The sequence below is a fragment of the Haliaeetus albicilla genome, chromosome 1, assembly GCF_947461875.1.
Source record: "Haliaeetus albicilla chromosome 1, bHalAlb1.1, whole genome shotgun sequence".
Taxonomy (NCBI): Eukaryota; Metazoa; Chordata; class Aves; order Accipitriformes; family Accipitridae; genus Haliaeetus; species Haliaeetus albicilla.
Genome location: NC_091483.1, coordinates 16,016,487 through 16,043,903, shown reverse-complemented (window position 1 = coordinate 16,043,903; position 27,417 = coordinate 16,016,487). Strand labels below are relative to the sequence as shown.

General features: G+C 36.1%; 1 protein-coding gene across 2 annotated transcripts in view; it reads right to left on the bottom strand.

Moving 5' to 3' along the window:
• HHIP (hedgehog interacting protein) overlaps nt 1-27,417 on the bottom strand; it is an 81,608-nt gene that overhangs the window by 49,029 nt on the left and 5,162 nt on the right. For both annotated transcript variants that reach the window (XM_069780053.1, XM_069780043.1), the window contains exons 2-4: nt 24,512-24,707; nt 17,674-17,830; nt 16,672-16,873 (exon numbers count right to left, since the gene is read on the bottom strand). In XM_069780053.1, coding sequence (XP_069636154.1) covers nt 16,672-16,873; nt 17,674-17,830; nt 24,512-24,707 — 555 coding nt within the window. The remainder of the gene's footprint in view (nt 1-16,671; nt 16,874-17,673; nt 17,831-24,511; nt 24,708-27,417) is intronic.

Genomic DNA, 27,417 nt, shown 5'->3' with positions numbered 1-27,417 from the left:
GTCTGTCGTATTGTATATTGTGTCCCATATTTTAAAATTTTATAACTGTCTCTGGAAGTATATCTTGACAACCCTTAGTCACTGTTGAATGCCTTGGAAATTATTATTGCATCCAGCCCTGATATAAAGTAGACTTTACATTTGAGTCTGATTGATAGCCTAAATGAGTTCCCAAGTCACCTAGCTTTGCAGCATATTCAGAGTTTCACATAAAACTGAGTTGTCTTGGTTCTGCTCCACACAGAAAAGAAAGAAACAGACATTAACATGAGGACATTTCTGGACAAGGAATCTGAAGCAAAGATTAGAGGTGATAGTTGTAGAGACTACAATATCAGCAGACCTAGAACCTACCTGCACCCAGTTTTATTGGCATATGACCCGTTTCCCTGTCAAGAAAGCTACACAGCTGCTGTAATTTTTGCAAACAATTGGATAATAAATTATAATAGTAGGAAAGCTACAGGCGAATCCTTCATTAATTGGTGTTGAATCAAAACTATCAAAGCAGCAGCATGTAACAGACAAGTGATTATGTTGCTCAAATGTCATTCCTTTTATGTGTGACAATTCAATTTGTTAAACTTTTTCATCAAAGAAAAAAGAGAATGAAAAGGCGATATTGCCTTCTCTGAAATTTATTGCTTCACCTATTTTCTGCTAGATCTTATTTTTCCCAAATTAAATATATTTTTTAGATGCCACCAAGGAAAAACCCTTTTCAACACTATTTAATCCAATTGTGTCTTGCTGAACTCCTGAGGATGCTGCTGGGTTATATAGTGACAGTGTTCATTCTCCAAAGTACTTCAAACCCAGTTTTAGGTACTCCTTAATACACCCCTTTTTATAGTTGGGTAGCTACTTGGAATTGTCACAGATGCTTCTTAAATATTTTTCAGGACAGAATAGAATAAGGTGAGAGCTCTTTGTGTGTTTAAAGATTCTTCCTGAGGTATGTTATATTGAATTTAGTGTGCCATTTCATTACCTATATTTAGAAAATTTCTCCAGACTCCCTAACAACGTACTCTAATCTTGTATCACCAGCAAATTCTGCCACTTAGTTATCAAGAACTCTTCAAAGTAACAGCTGATTTTCTGGAAGCCGTTATAGATTATGCATATAAAATTATTTTCAAGATATCGGTTATTTATTTCTTCTATTTGTTTTTCACCTCCTAATTTAGCAGTATACTGGAGCTATGCCCAGAGGCACTGGTATAAAGCAGTTCTTCTCTGAGTGCAGTATGAACCACAATAGGTTTTTTTTATTTTATGATTAGCAATCTCTCATACTACTTTCTTCAGAGACGCTGTATAAAACCTTCTAGAAATGTAAACTATTTTTTATTCATTATCTTACTAATTCTTTGACAGAATTCTCTTTGTGGCAGCAAATTAACACTTACACAAGATGCTTTTTTGACCTAATTTTACAATTCCCTTGATTTTTCTCACCTAGGATTTTTCTCACTTCTCTGTAATTTGCAAGGTGTACTTCAGAGCCCTTTTATAGCCAGACTCACAGAAATTAGTTAAATTTTGTAAAAATACACAGTACAACTTCATTATTTCAACTACTCCAATTTTTAGTTCCTTTAGAGCACTTATTTTTAGGGCAATTTATGCTGGTGCTTTCCATCATTTCTTTTCTCCCTCTCTGTTTTTTTTCTCAGCCTACCGGTGGAGAAACAGAAAATGTTAAACACCAACTACAGGGTGTGTCTTTCCCAGTCTCTCTTATGCAAAGAAATCAAGCTGTATCTTTTGCTTTTATACTCTACTGGTCTAGCTAACCAGCCTCTGCCAAAGACCATCACCTAGCTTAAGGAAGTTCTTCTTTTATCACAATGTATTACAAATTTCTCTGTATTCTTCCCTATTTGTTCTTTAAATTTCCTCTCAAACCTCAGAATGTTGTTCTACCATAAATGTTTATGGGAAACTCCTACTTACTTTGCTAGTGAAACAATGGCAGGATATAACCCTAACTCTGGTGTTCTGAATTTATATTCTGCTCTATTAGTGTCACTTGAGTTGGATTTCCATTTTATTATAGGATTATTACTTTTTGGGGGCCTGAACATTCCCTCATACGTTGCTATATTTCTCACCTTCTTGATTCCTAATTGTTCCAGTATATACATACTTTCTCTGAGTCTAATAAGGTACTTTTAAAGAACCTCCATGCTGCTTCTATGGATTTTAATTTCCTAACTTTCCCCTTCAGGCTATTTCTAACTTCCTCAATATAAAAATCTTCCTTTTTTGAAAAGTACTGTAATATTATTACCTCATGGTAGGATCCCATGGGAGGATGTTGAACTTAATTATATTATGGTCACTTTTATTTAGTGGCTCAACCACGTTAACTTCCTGAATCAACTCATATATTTCACTCAAGACCTGCATCAAGACTAGATTCGCCCTTGCAGTATTCCAGAATTCCTTTAACAAATGATTGTCTTTGGTTTCTACACACTATTCAAGTATTGTACTGAGAGGCCTGTGATATACATGATATACACCAGGAAATACTTGTTTATCCAATGCACTTTTAAGAGTGCCTAAAGCCTAAAGGGCTTAATTGTCAGTGAAACCACATGGACTTTTCTAAATTCAAATATTCCTTCTGTGTGCATGAATCAAACTGTATGTTTGGGAGGTTAGTTACACATCTAACTCTGCACGTGTTGCAATTCATGTTTGTGCAGTGTGAATTCTTGCAGGTTAAATATCCTATGGTTATTTAAAATCAGCAAATGCAAATTACTGGTGCTCCCACGGCTTGAGAGCCTAAGCCCATTGAAACAGCAGTTGGTTCCTCACGTTATAACCCCCCCCCCCAAACTATAAATTAATGATTTTGTGACCTGTAGTAAATAGAAATTGTGACACAAGTGAAAGCACATTATGAGCTACAGTAACGTATCTGAAGTCATCAGCTGTTGTTAGACTAAGATGCAGCTGAAAACAAACTTTAGTAATGAACTATATGGTAGTTTTGAAAAGCAGATTGAAATATGGTTTGTCTTTGAACTACACTGCTTCTCTGAACTTATAAACATGACTTTGAAAGAATGTACACTGTTTTCATGATTAGAAGTCCTTTTTCTTTTTTTTTTCCATTACTCATTTATTTCAATCCCAGTTTTAAAATCTAGCTCATTAGAAAAGCATTCTCAGTAACAGAAGTTGAAACAAATATAGACATGTGTATCCTTGTTCAGCACAGTGCAAGACAGCTATTACAATTACATGTTATAAGAACACTAATATTTGTCTGTACTAGACTAAATTTCTTTATTATTTTAAATCCCAAAGTGATTATTCTTAAATCTAACTTTTTCTTAAATTTGCCAAGTGAGAAATGTTTGCTTCATTAATGTTATAATTTGTGGTTCACATTTCTAAAGAAAGCTAAAAATAATTTCTGAAATTGTGTGTCTTGCTGACATAAACACAGTTAACTTATATTTTTGCAGTTTCCAGGATTCTTTCACTTGTATAAAGCAGTAAAAGTATTCTGCTCTTTCCATTTTTCTCGTACTATAAGAACCAAGAAAGCAGGAATTTGTTTAGCTCATTGGCTCCATTTATCCTGAGCCAAGACCATGATCTTGGAAACCCTGTAACTTGGCTGAATCCAGTACAAAGTTCTTTGCAAAAAGGCAGTGCAATTAGAACAACACAGTGTATGTTCAGTCTCAAAATTAAGACGATAAAGTTTCAAACAGCTAGAACTGAAACACAGAGTATCATGGGCTCAGACCTTTAATCAGTTAAACACAAATCCTAATTCCACTAGTTTTTGATCAAATGAAGAATTGTGTAGTTGAGGACAGCATTAAGAAAACACTATTCTACCTTTTTGCAAATGGGCAGAACACAGAAAACAAAGAAACATAGTGGAAGAAGTGTAAGTTTTATGCAGTCCAGCCTTGGGAGCTTCTCTAAATACTCCAGACAGAGTGACACTATAATACAAGCAATACCCTTCAACACTTTCTATTTTATCACTGGTTACGGCCAAGTGATAATACACACTTGCTAACCAAATTGGCACATTGGAGAGTCTGTTTTGAAATCTGGTGCTTCATTTTTGAAGCTGTTTTTTTCCAAAAACCTCTCCTTCCCTGCATATCTAGTACATCAAACAGATGAGTAAGATATTCTCTTCATTTTCTATGAAACATCTGTAATTGGTATTTTGATGAATTACAGCACTTAAGAAAATAAAAGAAATCAAATTCAGTACTAAGGATTCTAGTTCATTATGTTTCATTTCACCTTCTAAATTGTTCATTGGTTGTTGAAGGTACATTTTTGTTTTATTGAACAAAGGTAGGAATTCTCAGGCCTTATTAAAAGATAATTTTAGCAGTGCTCAGATTGAGAGTAGAATACTAGTTTCAAGCATTTTGTTTGGGGCTTTTTTTTTGACCATTCATATAAAGTGATTTCAGAAGTTAGTAGTTGGTAAGTAGCTAATTAAGTTAATTTCCTTTAGTCATTTGCCACTGGTTTTTCCTTAGAATACTTACTCCTGGACATTGAAATATTTATGCAGATAGTCAAATACAATAAAATTTATACACATTGATAAAACATTTTATCAATGTGTATAAATTTTATACAAAATAGAGGATTGTATGAATTGTATTGAACTATGTTCCTTTTTTCTTTTATTTGTGCCACATACATATTTAACATACTATTTATTTCAAAAGCAAAATTATTAAAAGGTCCATATAATTTGTAAGGAGAATGTATCTCTACAAGAAGTGCAAAATGTTGCAAGTTGCAAAATATTGACTCACTAAACTACAGCAAAAACACAGTTTTGAATGTTTCTGCTTCAAGAACTGAAATTACTTTTAAATTCAGTAATCGATTATACATTTTTTTACCAAGAATTTGTAAATAAAGGGTTTGATCCAATTTTATTTGTGGTCTTCTCAGCCCCACAAGCCTTTGGAGAAACATGGACACTGTCTGTGAAATAGTTTTGGTTTGTCCCAGTGAGGGGCAACCTAGCAGAGGGGGTAAAACCTGACAGAGGATAGTTTCTGTTAGGCAGTTCCCTAATATTCTCTACTTTTGGATTTGTCTGTTGCTTCAAACTTTTGACATGACATTTGGAACTTCACTGTATTTGGCAGGGCTGTGATCTGTAAGTAACTGTAGGGGTAAATTTGAGTAATCTCATAGGTGGCTTGTTAAGTTTTATTTGATCTTACTGACTTATTTACACATGCACACACATGCTTGTTAGATGAGACCACTGACTCGCTCTTTCCCTCAAAAAGTCACTGTAGCAGTAGTGTCCTGATAATATTGTCCTGTCATATCCTCTAAGGCAATTATGAGGGAGGAAAATAGCATTAATGGAAGCTGCCAACATTTTGCATTGCCTTTCTTCTAATCCGAAATTCTATTTATTTGACTAGATCTTTAAAGTGTTCAAGGTTTAGTGCGTGCATTAACATACCTAAACATTGTTTGATACCTCGATAAGGAGAGTCAATAGTGCCTAGTCACATCTTCAACTAGGCTCCTATGAGGTGTACAATATTATTTTACATTCATTAGTCACAATTAAGCACTCAGTTTGTAATAGAAAGGTATGTGTTTTCTTTAAGGTAGAGCTTGAAATGATGTCCTGAGAGGAGCTAACTGCCTTCTAATGTGGTTCCTCATGAAAAATGATTACATTTCCAAAAAATGATACAGATACTTCAAGTTTAAGTAAGTATTTTTCTTACGTAGTTTGATATATAAAAATTTCTCTTCTCCTTCACCCTACAGTGTGACTCAGATCCATTCACCTACTAGCACTTCTGGTATGTTGTCTCTGGCCTGTTACAGTGATTGAGAATCTAGCTGATAGAGATTCACAGAATTTTTAGGAATGTCAAAAATATAAGGTTTTGATCATTTACTCCCTCTTTTATTTCTTTTCAAGGCATTCAATGAGCATAAAAATAATGATTATTACATAAATTAAAGTTGTTGCAATTCAGCTGTAGGGACTCCGATTCAATGCCAGTGAAGATAGATCAAGGTTTTAAAAAGTATCTGCTGTAAATTAAAAACAAATGGTTGAAAGTATTTTGCAGACCTCTCTCCCACAGATTGTATATTCCATTTTCCAAATTAAATGAGAGAATATTACTTTATTGAGATTTATGGAATAATTTCTTTAAAAATTCCAGCAATATGAGAATGCAGGCAGACACTGACAGTGAACAAAAATAAGTGTCAGCTACTAAGTGGTTTCAACTTTTGGAAGTTTTTTTTTTTCAGTAATGGGAAAAATTAGTTCTGACTGGTTTTTAAAACTAAAATTATATATAAACCATTAAATTAGGGACAGATCATTTGCCCAATTTTAACTGCAAAGGGGTAATATGGGTGGAAAACATGATAATATACCAGTGCTCCATTGGAGGAAGTGTTCCTCCTGCAATCCAACTTGCTGATCCTGTCTAAGGAACAGGACTTAAGAGCTTGTGAAAAAATGCGTGTAAGAGGATATAGAGGAAAATTGTTCTGTGGCATCTGGGGGAAGTATATATAGGAATAGCAGTTGGGCTGTATTAACTATGAAAGTATATATGTTATTCAATTTTTAATCTCTTTCAAGGCAAAGACATGACCCATTTTCTGTATGGCATAGTACAAGGGATATAACACCAGAGGAAATCATATAGCTATGATGGACAGGAAAGTACGTAGAAGCCTCAAGGACATGGTACTGTTTTTGAGAGCTCCAGGACTTCATGGGTTCCCTGAAGTATTCTAGGACCTCATTACAGATTTTGGGGTGTCCAAGAGCTTAAAGGGATGATGAATCTTGGAGCCTTAGTGGACTGTTAAACCTCCTCCCATTAAAGAAAAACATGTGGTTGAAACTGTGTTGGCTAAAACCCATGGAATTTTCTGCGTAACTTTATTCCTTCTTTGCCATTTTGTGTTGGATATCATGATCTGCCTGTTATATTTCAGCAAACGCAGTAATTTCCTTTTAATTAGATAATTACCATGTTATTCATTGGTTTTGATCACTTCTAAATTCAGCTTTTGGTTTTAACAAATGCAGTTTCAGAAGATGATGGATTTTTACATTTTTAAAACCGCTAAATGTTCAAAAAGGATTTGTACACATAACAAAATTAAAGTAGGGATTATCTAGCACTGTGTGTGGGATACAGCTATAATCTATACAGTGCATGGAAAAGAAACTGGCATTCTCAATTGCACTGCACACATCTCAGTAATAACAGGGTATGAGGCATACAATTTCATGGAACACCCACAATGAAAATTATTCTTTCCAAACAGAGAATTGTTTTGGAATAAGTTAGGTTAATTGGCACCATGGGATTCCTCTCAAGGAAACACAGAACATTAAAATCTACACATATGCATATAAAATGATAAAGTATTATCTTCTTTCCCCTCTCAGCTCCTCAAATCTAAGACATGCTACCCAAAATCAACAGAAATGATTATGTTTTGTCGATTCAAATTTCCTCAGAATAAACTGGCAATTCTTCATCTGGTCAGCTTACAACCTGAGAGTCACTGCACTGTTCCACAACTGCTAGCTTGGGTATGGTTATCTAGTGCAGTCTCTCACACAAAAACAGAGTTCTCTAGAGCTTTTGGCACATGCTTTTCAGAATTCTACGAATCTTTATTTTCTGTGCAAGCAACAGATCCATATGGTGGTGAGATACAGCCTCTGTCAAAGGACTGTTGTGCCCCTATTAGGATTAGAACCAAAACCTGCAAATAGTTAATGGGAAATCCAGGCACATTTCACTGTCATTATATAGTCCTCGGTTAAAACACCAATCGTATTTTACAGTTTCTGAATACAGTTGAAGTATATTAAGTCCTCACAAAAGTATTATCACCCTCTCAAAAATCATAAAGAACTTATCACTAATAAAGAAAAAAATCTTCCTTGTCATGAAGAAGGCTGAATTCTCATGCAGGCTGTTGGGCTGTGTGCATTGTGTCTATTTCATTAATATTTAAGGTCATTATAAACACGGATGTTCTACTTGGCTTATCTTTAAAATGCCCTCGACTTTCACATTTGGCCATTTGCACACCTTAACCATTACTTCTTTCCTAGTTTTCTGCCCCAATTTTGTCAAGACATTTAAACCCAATTATTTGTGATTCCTAATGGGCAGGTCACAGGTGAGGTGTGGCCTCGGAAATGATGTCTGTTGTGCTACAAGTCTGACTGCAACTCTTCTGACCTCTTGAATGAGTGAGAAACCCCCGTGGCCTGTGACCCCACATGACTTCACATCTAAGTCCTCTGCTGAAGAATAGTCTTCATCACTTCCCTCTCTGCAGTCTCCAGTGGAAAGCTGAGATGTATATTGGTTGCCTTGTCATTTTTGCAACAACATAGCATTTCAGCTTCTCACCAAAGACATCCCAGAGTCTCCCCTTTCATACTATGAAAGAGGGGTGCCAGGACACCAAAGAATACTCCCAAACCTATCCCTGTTATATGCCAATAATTTTATTTCCCTTGCCACTCTGCCTGGGCCTATGCACATATCTTAAATGGACTTATCATTTAATTAGTGTTAGTTAGAAGTACAGGAGCAAGACAGCAAATAGAATTTGTACTCAGCATCGGAGGAGTTAATTGTACAATGAAATGAAAACGAAATCTTACACTGTTCATACTAGGATATATGTCATATTTATATTCTATACTCTAACATTGTTTAATTTAGAGGACTATCCCTATTCTTCATAGACAGATGAAAGCTTGGTCTGGTAGAACAAAGAAGGTTTACTTTCTAGAGTTTTCATAGACAATGTTTCTGAGTAACTCTGAAGAGTTGCAGGCCCGTTAGGTTGAAGAAGGAAGACATTTAGATAGGATCTCCCAATTCTCATTCCAGTCCTAAAACCTGGAGAGAAGTATGTCCTTCCACTGCTCCCCTTTCTCTCCATGCACCAAAATAATCCCCTGCTTGGGAGTAATTGGTCACAGATTTAGTAGCCACTATAAGTTTGGCTTTCTAGGGAGCAGAGAGCAGAAGATAACCTTTGCTGAGAGTATAAACTAGTGCTTAGCGGAGGAGTGCCCAGCTTGCTTTGTGACATCAAGGCAAAGAAGTTGTTCAGGAAAGGTTCATCGATTTCACCCTCATCCACGTAAGAATTCAGAGGAAAATAAATTGATTGAAATTACTGGACTTGGATGGAAGCATTAGCATGAACTGTGTGAATAGTGGGTCTTTTGCCAGTAACATAAATCCCATGGGTATCCATGGACAGTGTATGTGTCAACTTAGGTCTGTACATCAACATGATGCAAAAACAAATGTACATATCCACTGTCAAGAGGAATATGTGAGAAGTTTTACCAATGATAGAACTAAGCATACAATTCGGCAAATAACACAAATGATGTGATTCTATTCACATACTAAGTTTTCAATAGATTTTATCACTGGTTTACTGTAGTTTTCTGTAGCAGCACTCCTCACTGCAAAGGCTGCACAACCTATTATAAGCTCCTTGAAACATGCTGTGCCAGTGCTGAAGGTAGTGGTATTTTGGTTTTGTTTTTTTTTTAATTTGTATTTTGCATTGAATGATCTGAGTAATACATATTCATGTGATTAAATGTTATGTTGTGATACAAACATGAAGGCATAGTAGAAGTTTCACTACTAATCCTGTATTCCTGCAAAAAGTTGCCTATGGTGACAAGGTGCTCATTTGACCCTGAGAAGCTCTGGAATAATTGGCTCATAGCAGCATAGTTAGCATATTTAATCCTGACAGTCTACTTTAATTGTCTTATACTGAATACACGAATTGCTATGTTCCACAGCACTCTTCGTGGCTTCTATCACAGAAGATGCCTACCTGAATCACTGGATCACTCATGAATAAGACTTTGCAGGACTGAATGTACTTGTGCTCTGATATAAAAACTAACCAACATACAGTAAAGAATATATCTAACTTTTAAATTTTCTTAAGACTATTACTTGGAAATTTGCTGAGCATACACTCAAAATAATTGTCAGATATTTCTATATTTTTCTCACTGCAAAGAGAATTGGCTGTTAAAATATTTACAAGGAATTATATAGGAATATAGCATTTAAAAAACTTTGGGAATTAAAAAACCCATATAAAATAGTCTTACTGATTAATTTGAAAGAAAGAAAGATGAAATAAAAAGGTGATTATGGCTTAGGATTTAGGGGAAGTTTCTGTTAAAATCTGTTTGTGACAAGGAAAACCATAGTCTTCAAGTAGAGAAGAAGGTGACAGAGGTCAAGGAGTCTAACTCATATATTCTTAACAGTGATCTCCAATACCATTTCATTGAGATTTTCTGTCCCTTCTCCCTTCCCTTCCCTCCCCTGCCCTGCCCTTTCCTTCCTCAGAGGCTTTGCCTTTTATCACAGTATTCCTATGAGATGTACTAAGAATATTTTATTACTAGCTAAAAAAAAAGAAAAAAAAAGATCTCTACACAAGTACAAGTGCTAATTCCATAACGGCAGTTTTAAGGATACCCATTTTGCAGGCGTTTCTACTCTAGGCATGGAGTGAGGCAAAGTGCAACAGAATGCAGCCATTCTTGCTGGCTGCACAATTTATGACCCTGTAGTCAGCAGATACGCACCAGAGCTATACCAGAGCTTTGTCACAATCAAAAAAAGTAGCAATAAACTGAAAATAACTTAAGGATTAGAGATGACAAGCAACTGAACATGAAGCCCAACTGCAATTCCATACCCAAAGAGCTAGTTCAGTCAGTGGATTTATAGGTAGAAAACTACCTTGTAACTACAGGGACTTGATTTTACCATTGGCAGTAGTAAGATGTAAACTTGGCCACTTTGTACAGTTCTGAGGTCCTTCATTTTAAAAGTTGAATGATTGTAGGGAAGGACCACAAAAATTATTTAAGGACTAACAGTTGCAGTCCTAGAGCTACTTAGCTTTTCAGAAAGTATTTTGAAACGTGATTGTAGCATTTATCTCCCAAGAGAAGTGGTAGGCTCTTCCTTTTTTGTTGTTGCCAAATCATACCTTGATGCCTTCCCTTCCAAACAATGTATTTTAGACCAATACATGATTTTGGGCTCAGGACACAAGAGAGTGAGTGAAAATTGATGTAATAGGTTTTGCTATATTTTATGATGTCTGCTACTAATCTAAAGGTTTCCAAATCTTAGGAAATAATACAGTTAATAAGATAAAAGACAGCCACAGGAGTAAGGAAATTTGGAGAACTGCTAAAGCATTCAGTATTTTTCTGTAAGTTAGATACAATCTTGAGTACAAGGTGACTGATCTTATAATAATAACATATTCAGCACTGCTACATCTCAAGAAATAATTAAATTCCGGTATTTAGAATGTTTTGATCCTTTTTTTCCTACTGAGTGCCTTATGGGACAAAATCATATTTGCCTGATACTTTTAAAGCATTTAATTATTTTGCCTAACTTTTTGACAGTAGATTCAGATACATCAGGACTATTTATTATTGATGATTGATTAAGGTCTCCTTAAATGCCAGTGAAATAAAAGTACTACCATCATTAGTTCAATAGCTTCTCATTCAAACTTTCCACCTCTCTTCTACTTGGCAATAGTTTAAAACAAAAAGAAAATAACGGTAGTGAAAATCAGTCCAAAAGAAAAAACGGGTACTAATATTTTAATTTAAAAATTGTCTTTGCTATGTAACTTTGAAAGGACAACTGTAAAGTGTTGCTCTGTACCTACAACTCTCTTCACCACAACTTAACAGAGCAGTAAATCACCAGAACAGGGGAGCAGACTTTTAGGTTTTTTTTCTGGTAAATGCTTATTCTTTTCTTCTACATACATGCCACATACTCAGGATACTTTGTAATATTAATGGGCACAGGTGATGGAATCAGTATTTTCTCCACTATACTGGGCTATATATTCCTAAATAGTTGAGCCCAGGTGCATGTCCTAGATTCCAGTTACAGGTGCATGTCTTACTCATGTCCTTACTCAACTTTGGGGCAAGACTGAGGTGCACAGCTTCCTTCTTTTCACCACATTCTTGAGATCAGGAAGAAAAGGCTAAGGGTGACAGGAGGAACTTGGCCAAGTGCCCAATCCATCCACATATACTACAATACTTATGTAGCCAGTGTGACATAAAATACATTGGAAAGGGCCACAGATGTTGAATTAGCAACTTCTTCATTAAGATCCATTCATGGCTTCCAACAACTAAGTTGAATAATAGAAGATCAAAAAAGCATTCCTGCTAACTGTGCTGTCAAAGAGGATTAGAAATTGGGAGATGTGCAAAGAAAAATTGTTTCTTAAGCTCTTCAGAGCTTTTTTTTTTTTTTTTTTTTTTTTTTTAATCTTCAGGAATCCTGCATGTAATTTTCTCGAGTAGGGCCTGCAGGAAGCACAAGCTACCATCATCCATTCATGGCTTCTCTCTCTGTTATGAAATACTTCTACATGCTTGTGCTAATTCCTTCTGAGATAATGGCAGCATATAAAATTATCACTTCTTCTCTTTCATTTGAACTCCTTAAAATTAAATCACATAACTGTCAGTAGATTTTACTGAAGCAACAATTTTCAAGCAGAGACCTCAATGACTTCAATGAACATTAAAAGCCAATGAACCAATAAAACATATGCATCAGGTTGTACCACTCTTCTTACTTAATTTCCGTTTATATCCACAGACCTTCACAGAAGTGACCTACAAGAAGCAACTCCAAGTAATCCTATTTACGTGCTTAGGTTAGCAGGACCAGCAAAGAAGCCCTACAAACTCGCTCACAGCAACGTTAGGGGCTCCAAAGGAATTTCATCAACACAGGGACCATTAGTTCCATTAGAGGAACAAAAGAGAATCTTTTTAGGAGGGTATCATTGCTGATTGCTATACAATGCAGACACCTCTCTGCCAGTGCTGTGATGAGCAAAATGATGTTAGTGAGATCAGAACTAAAGCACAAGATTATTTTTATGAAGGAAATATGTCACTTCTGTTTCTCGGTTATATTAGCCTCAAGATAGTTTTAAGTACATTCTCTGGAAAATTATCATGCAACAGATTTGCTGCTTTGTGACAATATAATGATTTTATCACTCCTAAATTTCCTCTTTACATTGGAAAAGAAGAGAAAATCAACACCACTATTTTACTCCATCTATCAACATTAAAAATACCTTATTGGGATAGCTTTCCAAAATGCTTTTCAGAGGCACCAATTTAAATTCGACCACAGCTGCATAATTTATTATTATTATTATTATTATTATTTACTGGATACAACATACAGAATCATAGAATCATTTAGGTTGGAAAAGACCTTTAAGATCATCGAGTCCGACCATAAACCTAACACTGCTAAGTCCACCACTAAAGCATCTCCCTAAGTGCCACCTTAGTGTACTTCGGATAGGGAAACAGGGTAAGAACAAAACAGTCTCAAAAAAATCTGTATATTAGAACCTTTTGAGTAAAAAGCTACATTTTGACCAAAGAGAAAAAAAAGCATTCACAGAAAGATCTTGCCCCAGTTCCTTAACCACTTTTTAAACAAAGAAGCTTCTACATCCACAAAGCTTTTTCTTTTTATTCTTTTTTTTTCCTCTGTCTTGCATTTCTAATTGAGCTGGAAAATGATGCACGTAATCTGAAAATGTACGTCAGTAACAAAGCCAACACCCTTCCCTGTGAGAGGAGGATTCTTCACTTACCGTGTGCCGCCCCACATCATGGAGTCAGGCACTGCAAATGTGACATTAGCAGCTGACAAGAAAATTATTCTTTCTCTTTGATCCAAATACATGAGGGAGAGGGATGAATTACAGATTTGCAGGAGGTTTACCACATTACAGTAGGCATAAAAGTTTGAAAGAATATTTTCACTATTGTCACTAGAGTTAAGTATTTGTTCGTATTTCAGATACACACAAAAAATTAACAGAAACTGGTATTTTCAGACACTTGGGTATAAGAGAGAAAATTTTTACACTTATTTTTAGGGAAAAATTTGTTTACCTTTTCTTGCTACCATTGCCTCAAGGTTGGAAAAGATGTGAGCAGGTTTTTTTTACTTCAATGAACAGTCTCTATGTTAATTCAAGAATAACATTATATGGATACTGTTATACAGGAACTGACTAGATATTTGGGTTAACATCTATGAATCTGTGTAAATGAACAAAGGACTCAAAAAAAGCAACATGTTACCTTGGCAAAACACTTCACTGGAACATATGGGCCTAAATTTGATCTGAGACAATTAAAACTTCATCTGTTTCATTTTACTTTTTCAGTTGTACCACCGTACGAGAAGAATCAGGCACATCAAGCAAAATGTATACATACAAATTCATCTACCTGACACTACAAGCATTTCTTGAGTAAGCACAGAGGACACATTCAGCAGTTCTCACCCTTTGCATGTGGATGCAGTGTTTTAGATAGTGGGGTTTTTTTTAATCTCTGGCTGTACACTATCTGCACTGCCCGCTGGAAAATTGTCTGTCCACATAGTATTCTCCATTACTGATTTCTAGTTTTAAAGTGTGTAACAGGTAAGTAAAATCAAATACCCTTCAAATAGTCTATTTTGATGGCATAATTGCTACTGTTGTCGCAGTGATCTTGCATCCTTGTAGGTAAAGAACCATGGACAATGATTATAGGAATCAGACTGTGGGGCATAAACATAAAAATGTTTAAGAACCCTTGTTTTAAAACTACCATTTGGATTATGTGGTGTTTGTTTTATTCTATTTATTTGTTATTTTATATAATGTACTCATTCCTCAAATTCTTTCCCCTTTCTATTTAAGAGCTGGATTATTGCTTCTAGGCACATTCCCTTTCTCCTTACCTGTGAAGTACATAAAGCCTCCGTTCTTGCCAGCCTGCATTAAACACTGCAATACAATTATCCTCAGTCATTGGACTGTTATCTCAGGGAATTGAATTAGACTTTCTAGCTTAGAGAACATCAAATTATTTACACAAAATGTTATAGTTGAAACAGATCCAGTTTAGAGTATTATATGATGGTTAGGGTAGTAAAGACTAAAAAGATCAGGTCACTGATTTAAAACAGAACTAAAAGTTGAATCTGAATCTGAGGGTAGCTGTTGAGTCTTATCAAGCAGGCTACTGCCTATTCAGAAGCATGGAAAATCAGTTTTCCATTTAGCCTTGCCTCTAAGTTCCAGCTGTAAAAGTTTGCTCGAGAAAGGTTTTTTGGGGACTGATAGCAGTTCTGTGGAAAGTTTCAGTGTCAGTGTTTCACAAGTACGAACCATCAGAATTTTTGGTTAAGAAATATAAAACAGCCTTAGATTGATGTTCAAAACCACCCCTGATAAGTCCCTTCTGTTTTGGTACTTGAACATAATGGTTACCTACAGAGGCAGAAAGGGAAGTGTTCAGGAAATCACAGAATCATATACATTGGTTCTTTTCCTGAAAAAGGTGTAATGTATTTAATTTCTCTCTCTCTTTCAACACAAACCAAAAACCTCTGAGATCTTGTCTCAGAAAAAGACTATCTTAATTGGCTTATTGCCCTTATAGCTGAAACACAAAATGATTAGTTAGCACGTGCTATGCATTTTAAATTGATATAGTTTGTCACAATTATTATTTAAGATTACTCTGTCAAGAGTATGTCAATATATTTTTCATCCATGAAGGCTTTATGATATATAGTCCTGACTGTTCTAAGCGAAACCTGATTACAATTTAAATTTAAGTTTTTATATATCTGGATTGTACTTGCATTACCACTCTAAAATGTGACAAGAAATCAACATGGAACAACACGACATTACCAAAGTAAAATACTCTCCATTAGGCATACGAGTTTTCCATTAGTACTTACCCCATACCTAGATGTAATTTCTTACCTCCACCCTCACCCTCCAATGTGTTCCCACCAGTGCCCATTCACCATTCACTCCCCTGACCATGAAAGTCTTCCCATCAAACACAAGGAAAACTGTTGCACCAACCCGCCCGCAGGTCTGAATTTAGAGGGTCAGTCGCTTTTCATGTGCATCTCAAATACATGCCGTTTTCAAGCAGCCTCCCACCAAGGGCAGCTTGTGCCACATCTGAAGTGGAGCCAAGAGGGAGCGAGCACCGCTGCCCCTCTCCCGGGGGTCCCTGAGCAATCCCAGGCCCCCTCCCGTGTCCTGCTCCCCGGGCATCGCCGAGGACCCTCAGGCCAGGGGAGGCCCTGAGCCAAACTTGCTCCCCACTGGAATCACAGCAAAACTCAGCTGAATTCAGTGGGATGGAAATGAGCCCAAAGGATGAAAAATACAAAGATAATGCTGTGGGATGCTCATGTTGTATAGTTTCTTCTGAATTTAAAGTGAGGAAAAAATGAAGGGAAAGGGAAAAATGTCATGACAGTTACAAGATGCTATGTTTTCCCTTCCTGAAACAAGGAAGTTTTCACTTCTTTCCCAGATAGAACTGCAGTGTCTGTTGTCATTACTCTTCTTTTTTATTATTTAAATTAACATAATTTCTGAGAAAAGTTTCTTCCCTTTTTCCCCATATACAGGCTAAAATATAAACAGGTAGAGATAAGTATAAAATCCAACCTTTATTCCACTTTGAACAAGCTTGTGTATATCCAAAAAAGGTTCCTTGAGTATGTTTCCTTCTGGACTGAAAATCTTCACATATCCTTCTTTCTCAAGAATAAACAGGCGATGGGATCCATCCCCACAATGTACTGCTCCAACAGGCTGCCTTAGTCCACTCACAACCTCCTGAATACAGAAGCAGTTGTGCTTGTGTTTTCTAAAAGAAATTAAAAAAAATAGTGAGAAATTTATTCTTTTTTGTAACCATGACACAACAATGTCCCTAAATGATAAAATGATTGTTCTGCAGGGGTATTAAAAATACAGTTCTACGATCCAGAATAAATTATTTCCTTGAATGTATGCAAGCATATAATACTGAAAATCAGTTTGAACTTCACTTGAGCAAAATTTAGTTTGTATACAAGAAAGAGAAAATTAATTCATCTTAGATCTGAAATGTAGAGGAAGTAGAGAAAAAATTTGGTATAAAAAGAGAACAATTTATAAATACAAAATTTGTACCATACAATAAACAGTAAATTCCAGAAATTTGACAAGATTTGGCTTCTAAAACCCATTTAAAAATAATGAACTCATGATAGGGCAATCTAATTTAATTATTTTCACAAAGAAAAATACATGAATTAAATAAATTTAAAATAATGAGATAAATATTTTACTAATAAACTCATTGTAGTTGTTTAGTAATATTAAATCCAGGTAGAAATGACTTCCTAGAACTATGTATGATCCACAGGGTGGACCATAACCAAGATCCATGGGTGGTTCAGACCGGGATTCTAACACCTTTTCAGAAACACAATATCAGATGGTACTGAAATATTGAAGTTAATGTAACTTTCTCTTTTGACGTACACTAGCAGCAGCAAAAGAAAGTAACATCTGGAAAACACAGCTGCTGAGCATAAGCACACACTGAGCTGTTTCACTGTGAAAACCACAGGCTTTGCTAGGGGTTTTTTTTCAGATTAAACAGCATTTATCTTTATGAACCTGCTGATCTCTTCCTCTTTGTCGTACTCTTCCATGTGGTCCAGGGAGTTAGAAGCTGGCCCTCGCACTTGTTTTCTTGGAAAATCTGGAAAGCATACACCACCATCTTTTCTTGCATAGTAAAAGCAAAACTCATCAGCTGTAGTTTGGAGAAAACCTTAAAAATGCAAAAGAGCATACAAATATTTAGTGTGTTGTCATGTCTGCAGTTTTGTGCCATCAAACTAACCTTTAAATAGATTATATATTGAGTGGAAAAAGAAATAATTTTAAACAAAGTGCTATCTGTGAAAAAGGCCTGCTCTGAATAAGTACAAAATGAGTATTACCTTTTATAGTCTATTCATCTGTATTTGTATTAAACCTTATTTTCAGTGTGCTTAAATAAAAATACCAATTAATTCAAAATGACACTACAGTTAACTCATTAAAAAATTAAGAGACAAAGTTTGGAGTTGAGGCTCTGATACACTTTGCCCTGATTTTAACCCTATTAATCAAATGTAGTATCTGCTGTAAAATAGCTTGAGCAGCTTTCATTTCACTTTTTTTTAAGTGTCTTGTTGTAAAGACTTCGGTAAAAGACATGCAGTAAAGACTTTGTAGAATGCTGGCAGCAAAGGACATCAGTCGGAGAGCTGGATAATTACTTGTCTCAGAAAGCGAGAAGTACTGCTGAAAACTGCACCATGTTGACATGCAGCTGGCCTCTGGTTGACTCCCAGCATTAGGGTGGGTGAACACAGTGTCCCATTGCGAGGTCTACTTCCCTGAAAAGGGGGATATGCCTCATGCTGAATTGGAGCTGGTTTTAAGCTGGCTTGGATGAAAGGTGGTCTTTAGGTTTTAGGTTAAAATGGGAAGGAGTTCAAAGACCCAGGGAAACAAGAAGTTGGTAAAATGAGAGCCTTTGAGGAAAAACCTGCCACTACTGATATTACGCTATGTCTAATGACAGCAAAAATATCTATTTCTGTCCACAAACCTATTTCTAGTCATTTCTATCCATTTTTCAATCATTAGTATTAAATCTAAGAAGATAGAATTTGGCTAGTTATACATGTACTATTTTACTAAAACATTGTTAAGATAGTATGTCTCAAGTTACCTTCATTCCTCTTTGCATTATTGGCATACCGTGTTAGTATGTACTATAGTCCAGGACATAACTCATAGGATACATAGAATTAGCACTTAATTGGAATTAGAGGCCTAATTTATGCATGGCTTTACCACTTGCGAATAATGCAGTAATCCACAGATCTTGGCCATAAAACCTCTGGCTTACAATGTGCAAGAAGAGCTGATCAGGGAAAGCTGTGTTTCATTGGAAAATGCCAATTTCTTAAAAGCAAAGCTTTTTCAGAAACATTATCAGTTTTGACAAAATTTTAGTTACCATGATGCTTCTGGTCCAAACTCAAACTTCTAGTCTAAATGAAGAAGACAGAAACAGACAGGAAACCTCGTATCACTATACTCCAATGTCTTGTAATTAGGGTGTTTCATTAGGAAGAGGAATATTCAGGTCAATGCCCCTCATCTGTCAGGCAAGAGTTTGACCCTAAGTCTCCCATTTCCCAAGTAAATGTCCTAACAACGACTTTATTAGCTATCCTGGGGTGGTCTCTCTGTGGCTTTCTTCATGGAAAATTTCGAAAGAGTTCAATTTCTTCCTTATGTGGAATAGGAAAATTTTTTAGATCCCAGAATTTTTGTGGAGTGGAAAGCCTTTCCCACCCAACTATACTTCTTTTTATATGCATCTTCCTTTAAAAATATTGGAAAAATAACACGACAAAGCCTGCCTTTGGTTTCTATAAAATAATATCTGGAAACACATGGTAGTGTGTTGTGGTGTAAAAGTTTAATTACCATGATTTGGAGCTTCAGTAAATATCATCTCTGAGGAGCTGGTTTTAATTTATAGTAGTTATTTGGAGAAAATGGGAGATATAATTTCAAGTGGAACAACTGAAAAGGAACTCTGATATAATCATGGAGTAGTATTCCAAGGCTAGATATAATGCCAAAAGCAAAGGTAATCTAAAATCTTGCTGTTGAATTATTTGACTTAAAAAGACACAGTTTTGTCTTTAATAATTTATTTCTCTAGACGCAGCGGGTCATTCGAGAAAATGAAATAGCAAATTAGAGGTGTACAATTTCTAATACTTTGTAGAATTTTCCAAGTATACCATCTACTATTTACTAAAGATAAACTAGTCTTGGCTTGAATGTTATCTTTAGTCAGAAAAACAGAGCATATCATGGCCATATTGTTTACTCGGTACATGTTCATTTGAAGTAACAATCAGATGCAAACTGTTATATATCCTAGATTCAACATACTAACAGCTTCAGTAAAGATCGTTAGCAAAACATTTGCTCCGCCTCCCCTATCTGTTTGTAGCCATTTAATGTTTTCTTTATCGTGCTTAGATTGTAAGGTCTTTAGGTGTAGAGTTTGCCATTTTGTTCAGTGTTTGTGCAGTGTCCAGAAGAATGGTCCCTGACAAGTGCCTGTAAGCACCAGAATTCTTGGAGAAAAAAAAAAGATCATTTTGCTCAGTCTGAGTTTATTCAAATACAGCTCTGTCACTGTCCTCTATGAAAACTATGCCTAATAAGGACAGCAATATTTGGTCCTGTGTGAATTTCTGTACTTATTACTTTATTTTAAAAGACTCATACATATCATTACAAATTTCCTACCAGCTGTGTATGTGTTGACAAAGCAGTGCCCACGTTAACAAAGAAAACTGAAATCACAAAGGAAGATTAAACATCACGTTTAAGTGTAGTACATGTCAGATTTTGCACAGGCTTGCATTTCTAAGCTTTTAAAACTTTCTGTCTTGCAAACCAGAATCAAACTACAGACTTTTCAGTTAAGGCAGTTACAGTGAAGGCTTTCTGTGTTTGCCTTTATAAAAAACTGTGGGAATAAGCTGCATGATTTCAAGCCTTTTCAAAGGAAAACTTCTGCTCTCAGCTGATCCTCACCTCCTCTCTCCACTCATATTTGCAGTCAGTTATTCCTCATACCATATCTTCCTTCCTATCCTACCTTCACCAAATTCCACTTTGCTGGATTCCCTGCTTACCCACCCCCCTGCCTCTTCTCTTTGATGTACAACTCAGACGTTGTGGTAGCATTTGTCCCGGTCTTTACAGCAAGTCAGGCTCCTATTCAGTCCCTTCCTTGTTTGCACTGCACACAGGACTGACTATCATCCACTCATCTGAGTAGACCTGCACTGGCTTAGAGAGCATCTGGAAATCAGGCTCACCTGCTTTGTTCCTGCTATGACCTTGAGCATACAGTTCAGTATTGTGTAAAAGAAGCATTTTCCTGGTTTGCTTATTCTTTTTCTGATTTGCACTTTTGACAGCTAGATGTAAATTTGTTCACAAAAACCACATTGTCCACTCTCTTCTCAACTCTCAGTGAAAAATGAATCAAAGAAGTGATTCCAGACTGATTGTTTCAAAATGTACTTGACTGTAGTCGACTATGTTAGAACTTCTGGAAGTGTTGTGTGGGTTGCAGAATTTCTTAAGATTTCCAGCATTGTGGGCTGGGGTGCCCCTGTTTGGAGTTAAAAATTCAAATCAAGCGTCTATTCTGGTAATGCCTGGATTCAGATCTGGGCCTGGATCTGAATTCACCCACAATCATCTGGAACCCATTTCTTCAAATGAAAATAATGGAGAGCACATAGTTCAAAATCTGTCTGATGTCCTTGGATGGCAGAACGCACTGTGGCTGTGGCAAAGGTTTGTTCCCTAGAATATGTCACTTCCACTGGCATGGGTCAAGTTTCTGCTCATGCTGAAAGGCAGAATCAGCCATGCCTTTCTTTACTAGCTATATTAATAATAAATATTAGACAGTCTTCTCTTATGACCTTGGAAAACTTAAAATTCATATCGATTGAAGATACTCCATTAAGTCACTTAACTCCAATGTCTCCATCAGTAATCACTTAAACTAAGGCTTACAGTAAAGATCAGATGAGAAATAATGAGAACAGTCACCTGGGATGAAGCAGGGAAGTTCTAATCTCATGGATTTTGTGAAACATTACACCCTCCTGCATTAACATATCCATACAATCTTAACAGCTATTTTTATTACTCTGTTTGAATAAAGAATCAGGTCCAGTTTTTCTTTGGATACTCCTAAAGGAGTCAATGGAAGTTCTGATACAGTCATAACTGGTGGGAAACTGCTGCCTTCAAAAGAGTTAACCAAGGATCTGCTACAGTTTTCATCTTTGCAAAAAGAGACAGAACAATAAATGAATTTCTGGAGCTAACTCACGAAAAGAACTGACGTATAATTTCTCAGTCTTCTTGGTTAATATGTACTGCTAAAATTTCAATTCCAGAAAAGATGCTTGCTGTCTTAAATCGCTAATAATATTTCTCATTTGTGCAGGACTGAAGGGATAAAATTATTTTTGTAGTCAGCAATTTCCTTAAACTCCTTTGTATTGGTGTTCAGAAACAATTAGCACTCCCTAATGGAGGAAGAATAATTATCTGACTTTTTAACAAATGCACAGTGAATCATTGCCAGAGACCTTGGGTTTGGGGGCCTGTTACTTTCCAACTCTTTGTTTAATCCTCCAGGCTAAGCTGAAAACATAGCTTCCACATTTTCTATTTTTTATTTTCTTTTACAATAAATATTTTTATGGATATACGGGTCTCACAAGTAAAATAGAAAACCCACATAAGTTGTTACTTTAATAATTTATATTTTAGAATGTATATGATTATTAAACGATATAAAAATCCTACAGACCATCTTCTCAAAAAGAGGAACCTGAATTTTACTTAATTAATACCTTCAGGAAATCCTAGTATAGGTATCAATAACCATACGTACCAGTCAAGTCACCAAATTAACCCTGTTGGTGGATGTAAGTACACAACAACTTCTTGTTAGTACAACCCACTTTCAGAACAAGTATTTAGAATGATTATTAGCATCTGATTGATGTAGGAAAAATCCTATTTTAACTGACGCTAAAGTATGTAAGCTCTTTTCCTGCAAAGCACAGTGCTCTGTCCAGTGCTAAAGTTATGCTTTCATCTGGTTATCTTTCAAGGCAACCTGGGTGGTCACAAAAAGCACTTGACATCTTGATGCACTTCAGCAGTTTTACATATACACAAACTTTGTAGAAAAATAAATTTGTCATTCGTCACCACATATGTTGATCTGAGGAGTGAGGTTCCTGTGGCTATAGCTCCTGTGCTGCTCAGCCCTTTCTCATTCTCTCTCCCTCCCTCCACGTCCTCCTTCTTTCTCCCTTTTCCCTCTTTCATTTTTCCCCATTAAACAAATTGTTTCCTCAGAAACACAGAACTTCATAAAACAACTATGAGGGACTTGATCTGCAGAATATGCTAATCGTTTGCACTAGCTACAAACTCATGTCAAAAAAAGTCTTTGTGCTGACTTCTTATATGGGCCAAACATTTAGAGTATCTAATCTGTTATCGCTGTTCAGCAGGCAGTCTTGGCAACTGTGATCTATTCTGCTTTGCTTTGGGGAATGTGATAAAGAGCAAGAAACAGCTGGTTTAAGAAAGCCTTAGAAACATCTCTTAGTTTATAAAGACAATAATAATATTTTCATATTTGAATGGGTTGAGATACATGTTAAACCACAGTAAAGGGAAAATGTAAGTCAATTCAAAATGTTTTCTCAAGTCAATGAAAGAACACTGAAAAAAACCCCTGCACTCTTGGGATTTCAGAGAAAACAAGTACACACTGTACACATGCAATTAAAAAACCCTCCTCCAAATCTCATCCACTTAAACTACCCCCTTTACTCAAATTATTACAACACTGTGTTTGTATGTCAAAAATGACTATTCACAAATTCATTCTCATATGGTTATCAACTCTTTTTTCCAGTCTGTGTTGCTAGTAAAAAAAAAAAAATCTTAACCAGTTTAATTATTTTCTCCTGTGTGGCATTAGTTATAAGTAGTGTTTGGACAGGGAAAAAAAGCATAGTTTACAAATGACAGTCTTAAACATATAAATAATTTACTATTGAGAATACCAAAGATGTTATTTAATATAATAGTGTACTAAGACAGTATTTCTAAAAGAACCATCTTCTGTGGTTATTTTATTGATATAGTTACAAGTGATAGCACTCATTTGGTGAGTGCCTTAGACAACACAGGTCAAAATTTGGTTTTGGATGTCCAGCTAACTCTACTGACTACAGTGAGGAAGTGTTAGGTTAGTTAAGAATTTGGTTGTTAACAGCATGTTGGAAGTGATTCAAAGATAACAGAAGTCTATCAAATAGCTCCCTTTGATTTCAATGGGCTTTAAACCCGGTGGAAAAAACATCAGTTTCTAGGGTAACAAAACCAGAAAAAACACTTTACTCATCAGCTTTTAGAGTCTACAGCAAACAGCCAGCATCCTTTATTTGTTGCATTTTAAAGCTATCTATCATTTAGAATAGCCTTTTGGATGGCCAACTGCTTGTTTACATGATTTGAATGAACACGCCAATATTTCAGCAAAGGTCATAGTTTCAGGTGCCTTTGACAACAAACAATCCTGTGTTTCATGGGGAGTTTTAGTAGGCAGGTGGCAAGAAAGCGCTCAAAATATTTACCTCACTGCATAAGATCTGCTGTGAAGACCCTGAGATATTCTGCTTTTGCTTGGGGAAAATCCCCTGGATATCAATGGGGATTGTACCTAGCGAAGCGCTAGATCTATAACCGCTCAGGCAATATCAACATTTCAAAACAGACATCCTTTAGCCCCGTATTTTGTTATAGGTTTTACCTGGTATGTGACCTCTGCAAGTATAATAGAATTCTTTACAATAGTCTTTGCACAGGTAGGGAAGAGTTAGTTCTCTTTCAGGTGTTTCCCCTTTCTCAGGTGAGTGGAATAGGTTCTGAGCATGAGGTGAGCAGTGTGCACATTTGATTTCCTCCAGTAGCTTCGCACATTCTGTGTTGTTGGTAACAGAAAGTATCTGTAAGCCACAAACCAGAGAAAAATAAACATATGACCTGTATCCCCATCTTACACACAAAAAAAGATTGCATGACCTAATGTAATAAATAATGCCAGCAGAACCAATACAGTTAGTATAAATGCATTGTGTTTCATATCACCCTTCCGGAAGTGCAAAAATTATTACTATGAAATGTGTAATATGTCATTAGTACAGTGAGATTTTAAGCGCTTGCTTCTCCTTCTCACATAAGAATAATAGTACTCAAGTTATTTGATGGACTCAAGCCCGCAATCTCTTAATCACATAGGCAATCTCTGAACTAGAGGGATCATTTATATAAGGAGGAGCTACAGCAGCAGGCCTTCTACCCACTTCTCTTATGAGAGACACTTAAAAACCTAACTTGTAAGGTGACCTATTCAGGTATTTAGAGACTAAAAACTAAAATTCTACCATCAAAACACATCAGGAAAACCATATCTAGGTATTTGTTCAATAGGTGTATCGTGAACGATACCACAGTCCAGCTGCTGAAGTGACTGCTGCAGAGTTCAGCAGGTGCCTTGGATTTTTCACGCTTTAAAAGCTGCTCTGCTTTTTGTTCTCTCTAATGCAAACTACTTGGAAGCGGGAAAAGCTGTGTGTTTTCAGACATTTCTCTTTATAAGTGAAAAAGTAGAATTTGTTCGTAACATCTTGTTTGTCTCAATATTGAAACTGTAACTTTGTCCTGAAAAAAGAGCATATATTATGCATAGTACTTGAAGAAGCATGAAACCACGATTGATGATGTGTTTAAGTAAACACAGGAGCCTAAGGAGCGCAATGTCATCAAATCGTGAAAAATAATGGAAAACAGCATACTCGTCTTTATTAGTCTTTGAATGCAGTGCACTTTGTTAATCTATTGTTAACCACATGGATTGTTTTTTGATCATTCAGCCCAATGGTGGGTAGTGGGAAATGTGTTCTCAGTTGAGAGGGACTGAATCTGATCCAATGCAAAACCAAAGCGCAGGTTCTTTCTGCTATTTGTTTAACACAGTTATAAACAAAGACTGTAAGACACTTATGTTAAGAAATATTAATGCAGTAAATATTTGTATTCTGCAAAATTTGTAAAAAGCGCATTTTTTATGAAATTATGAAAAGATTACACAGCTTTACTATAGTTCATATCTCTGAGTTGATTTGTAGAAGGACTTTCCAATGTCATTCCCACACAACGTAACATTGAAGGGAATTATCTAAGTTAGTTTTGATCAAATGAGTTATTCAATGCATGAAGGCTCTTGATATGTTTGAGTATGCTGTCTCATAAGTCGGCTGTCTTCTAGGATGCAGTACTTCGATAACACTGTTCTGAACTCAGCATTTTATTTACAGATCATAATTACATAAACCTCAAACACTTGAGAGAAATGCATTCTCTACTGTTTTAAACAGATAGGTAATCAAAATATTACACAATATATGGCCTGTACAGTTACACATAATCCTACTTAAAGGAACCTTAATTTAGAAGACAAACTCTTTCCAGGAAAATTTAGTCTTACCATACATATATGGTCAAAAGGCCACCTGAAACGGGTACTAAAGTTTAGTGGCGTAAGTTAGACCACTGATTAGAACACCACCATTTGGCTTCTATCCTTATTCTGGAAGAGCTGCCATTGGCTTCAAAAAGAATTTCTCCAGGTTTGCCAGGATCGTTAAATGCATTAAGTGTTCTGTTCTTTAGACCACCTGTTCTCAGACTATCCTCGGCTTCCTAGCACCTGCAATTAAGTACTGTGACTAACATCTGCCATGTATGGTTTATTATCTCTCTTCAGACCCTTCTTGGGAATATAATTGTCTTACATCTTCTTTTGGAAAGGGTTTGTCATCTTTTTTTTTTTTAAACCTTGAAGACAGTAATCACTTAATTGCATGTTGCATCTATGGCAAAATGTTTGCACTGGCCCTGAATTCTTTGGGGAATTCTTTCCACAGCCCCAGCCCCTCCTCTCCCGAAAAAATTTAGATTCTTTTTGCTACATTGCTCATTTGGGCCATAGCAGAAGAACCGTTAACGTTAGTGTTCTTCCTTGAGTTTCAGATGTTGCTCTAGCTAGATATGGTAGATCTGGGGAAATATGCCTTGAAGGCAAGAACTAAAAATATAACTACAATAAACGATAACCAAAATACTTAATAACTAAAACTTTGAAATTGACTTAATACTGCCTAGGATTGCAATCCAGGTAGTAGAGAACAGGCTTTATACACTTGAAGTAATCCACACTGCTGAGGCAATCTTCTGCAATAGCTAGACTTTCTTAAGGGATGATGGCATCCTGACCTTGGTACTTTGTGTTGCTGTGGTTCTGATGGGAAGTGGCCTGAATAATTCAGTCAAGTCATTGCCTGCCAAATAGAACAAAGTCTGAAGCCAACAGGGGACGATCGAAAGCACTGTCCATAAATGCTACTTTTAAAGAACATTATGTCACCCAGAAGCTGGGAGCTCTCCTAAAGTAAGGATGAAATGACCTATTTGGGTGTTTCCACCAAAGGGAAGTGTACCATGACTCTTCAAAGTACTTGCCTACATTCAGTAGTATCACCTGCTTTGCAAAAGTCTCGGATGTTTTCATCAGGGAGTTGATCGATCTCAGGCAGCAGGCTTTCTAGTGGTAGCAGTATGATGGTGTGTTTAGAAGTACAAGTAAACACGAGGTAT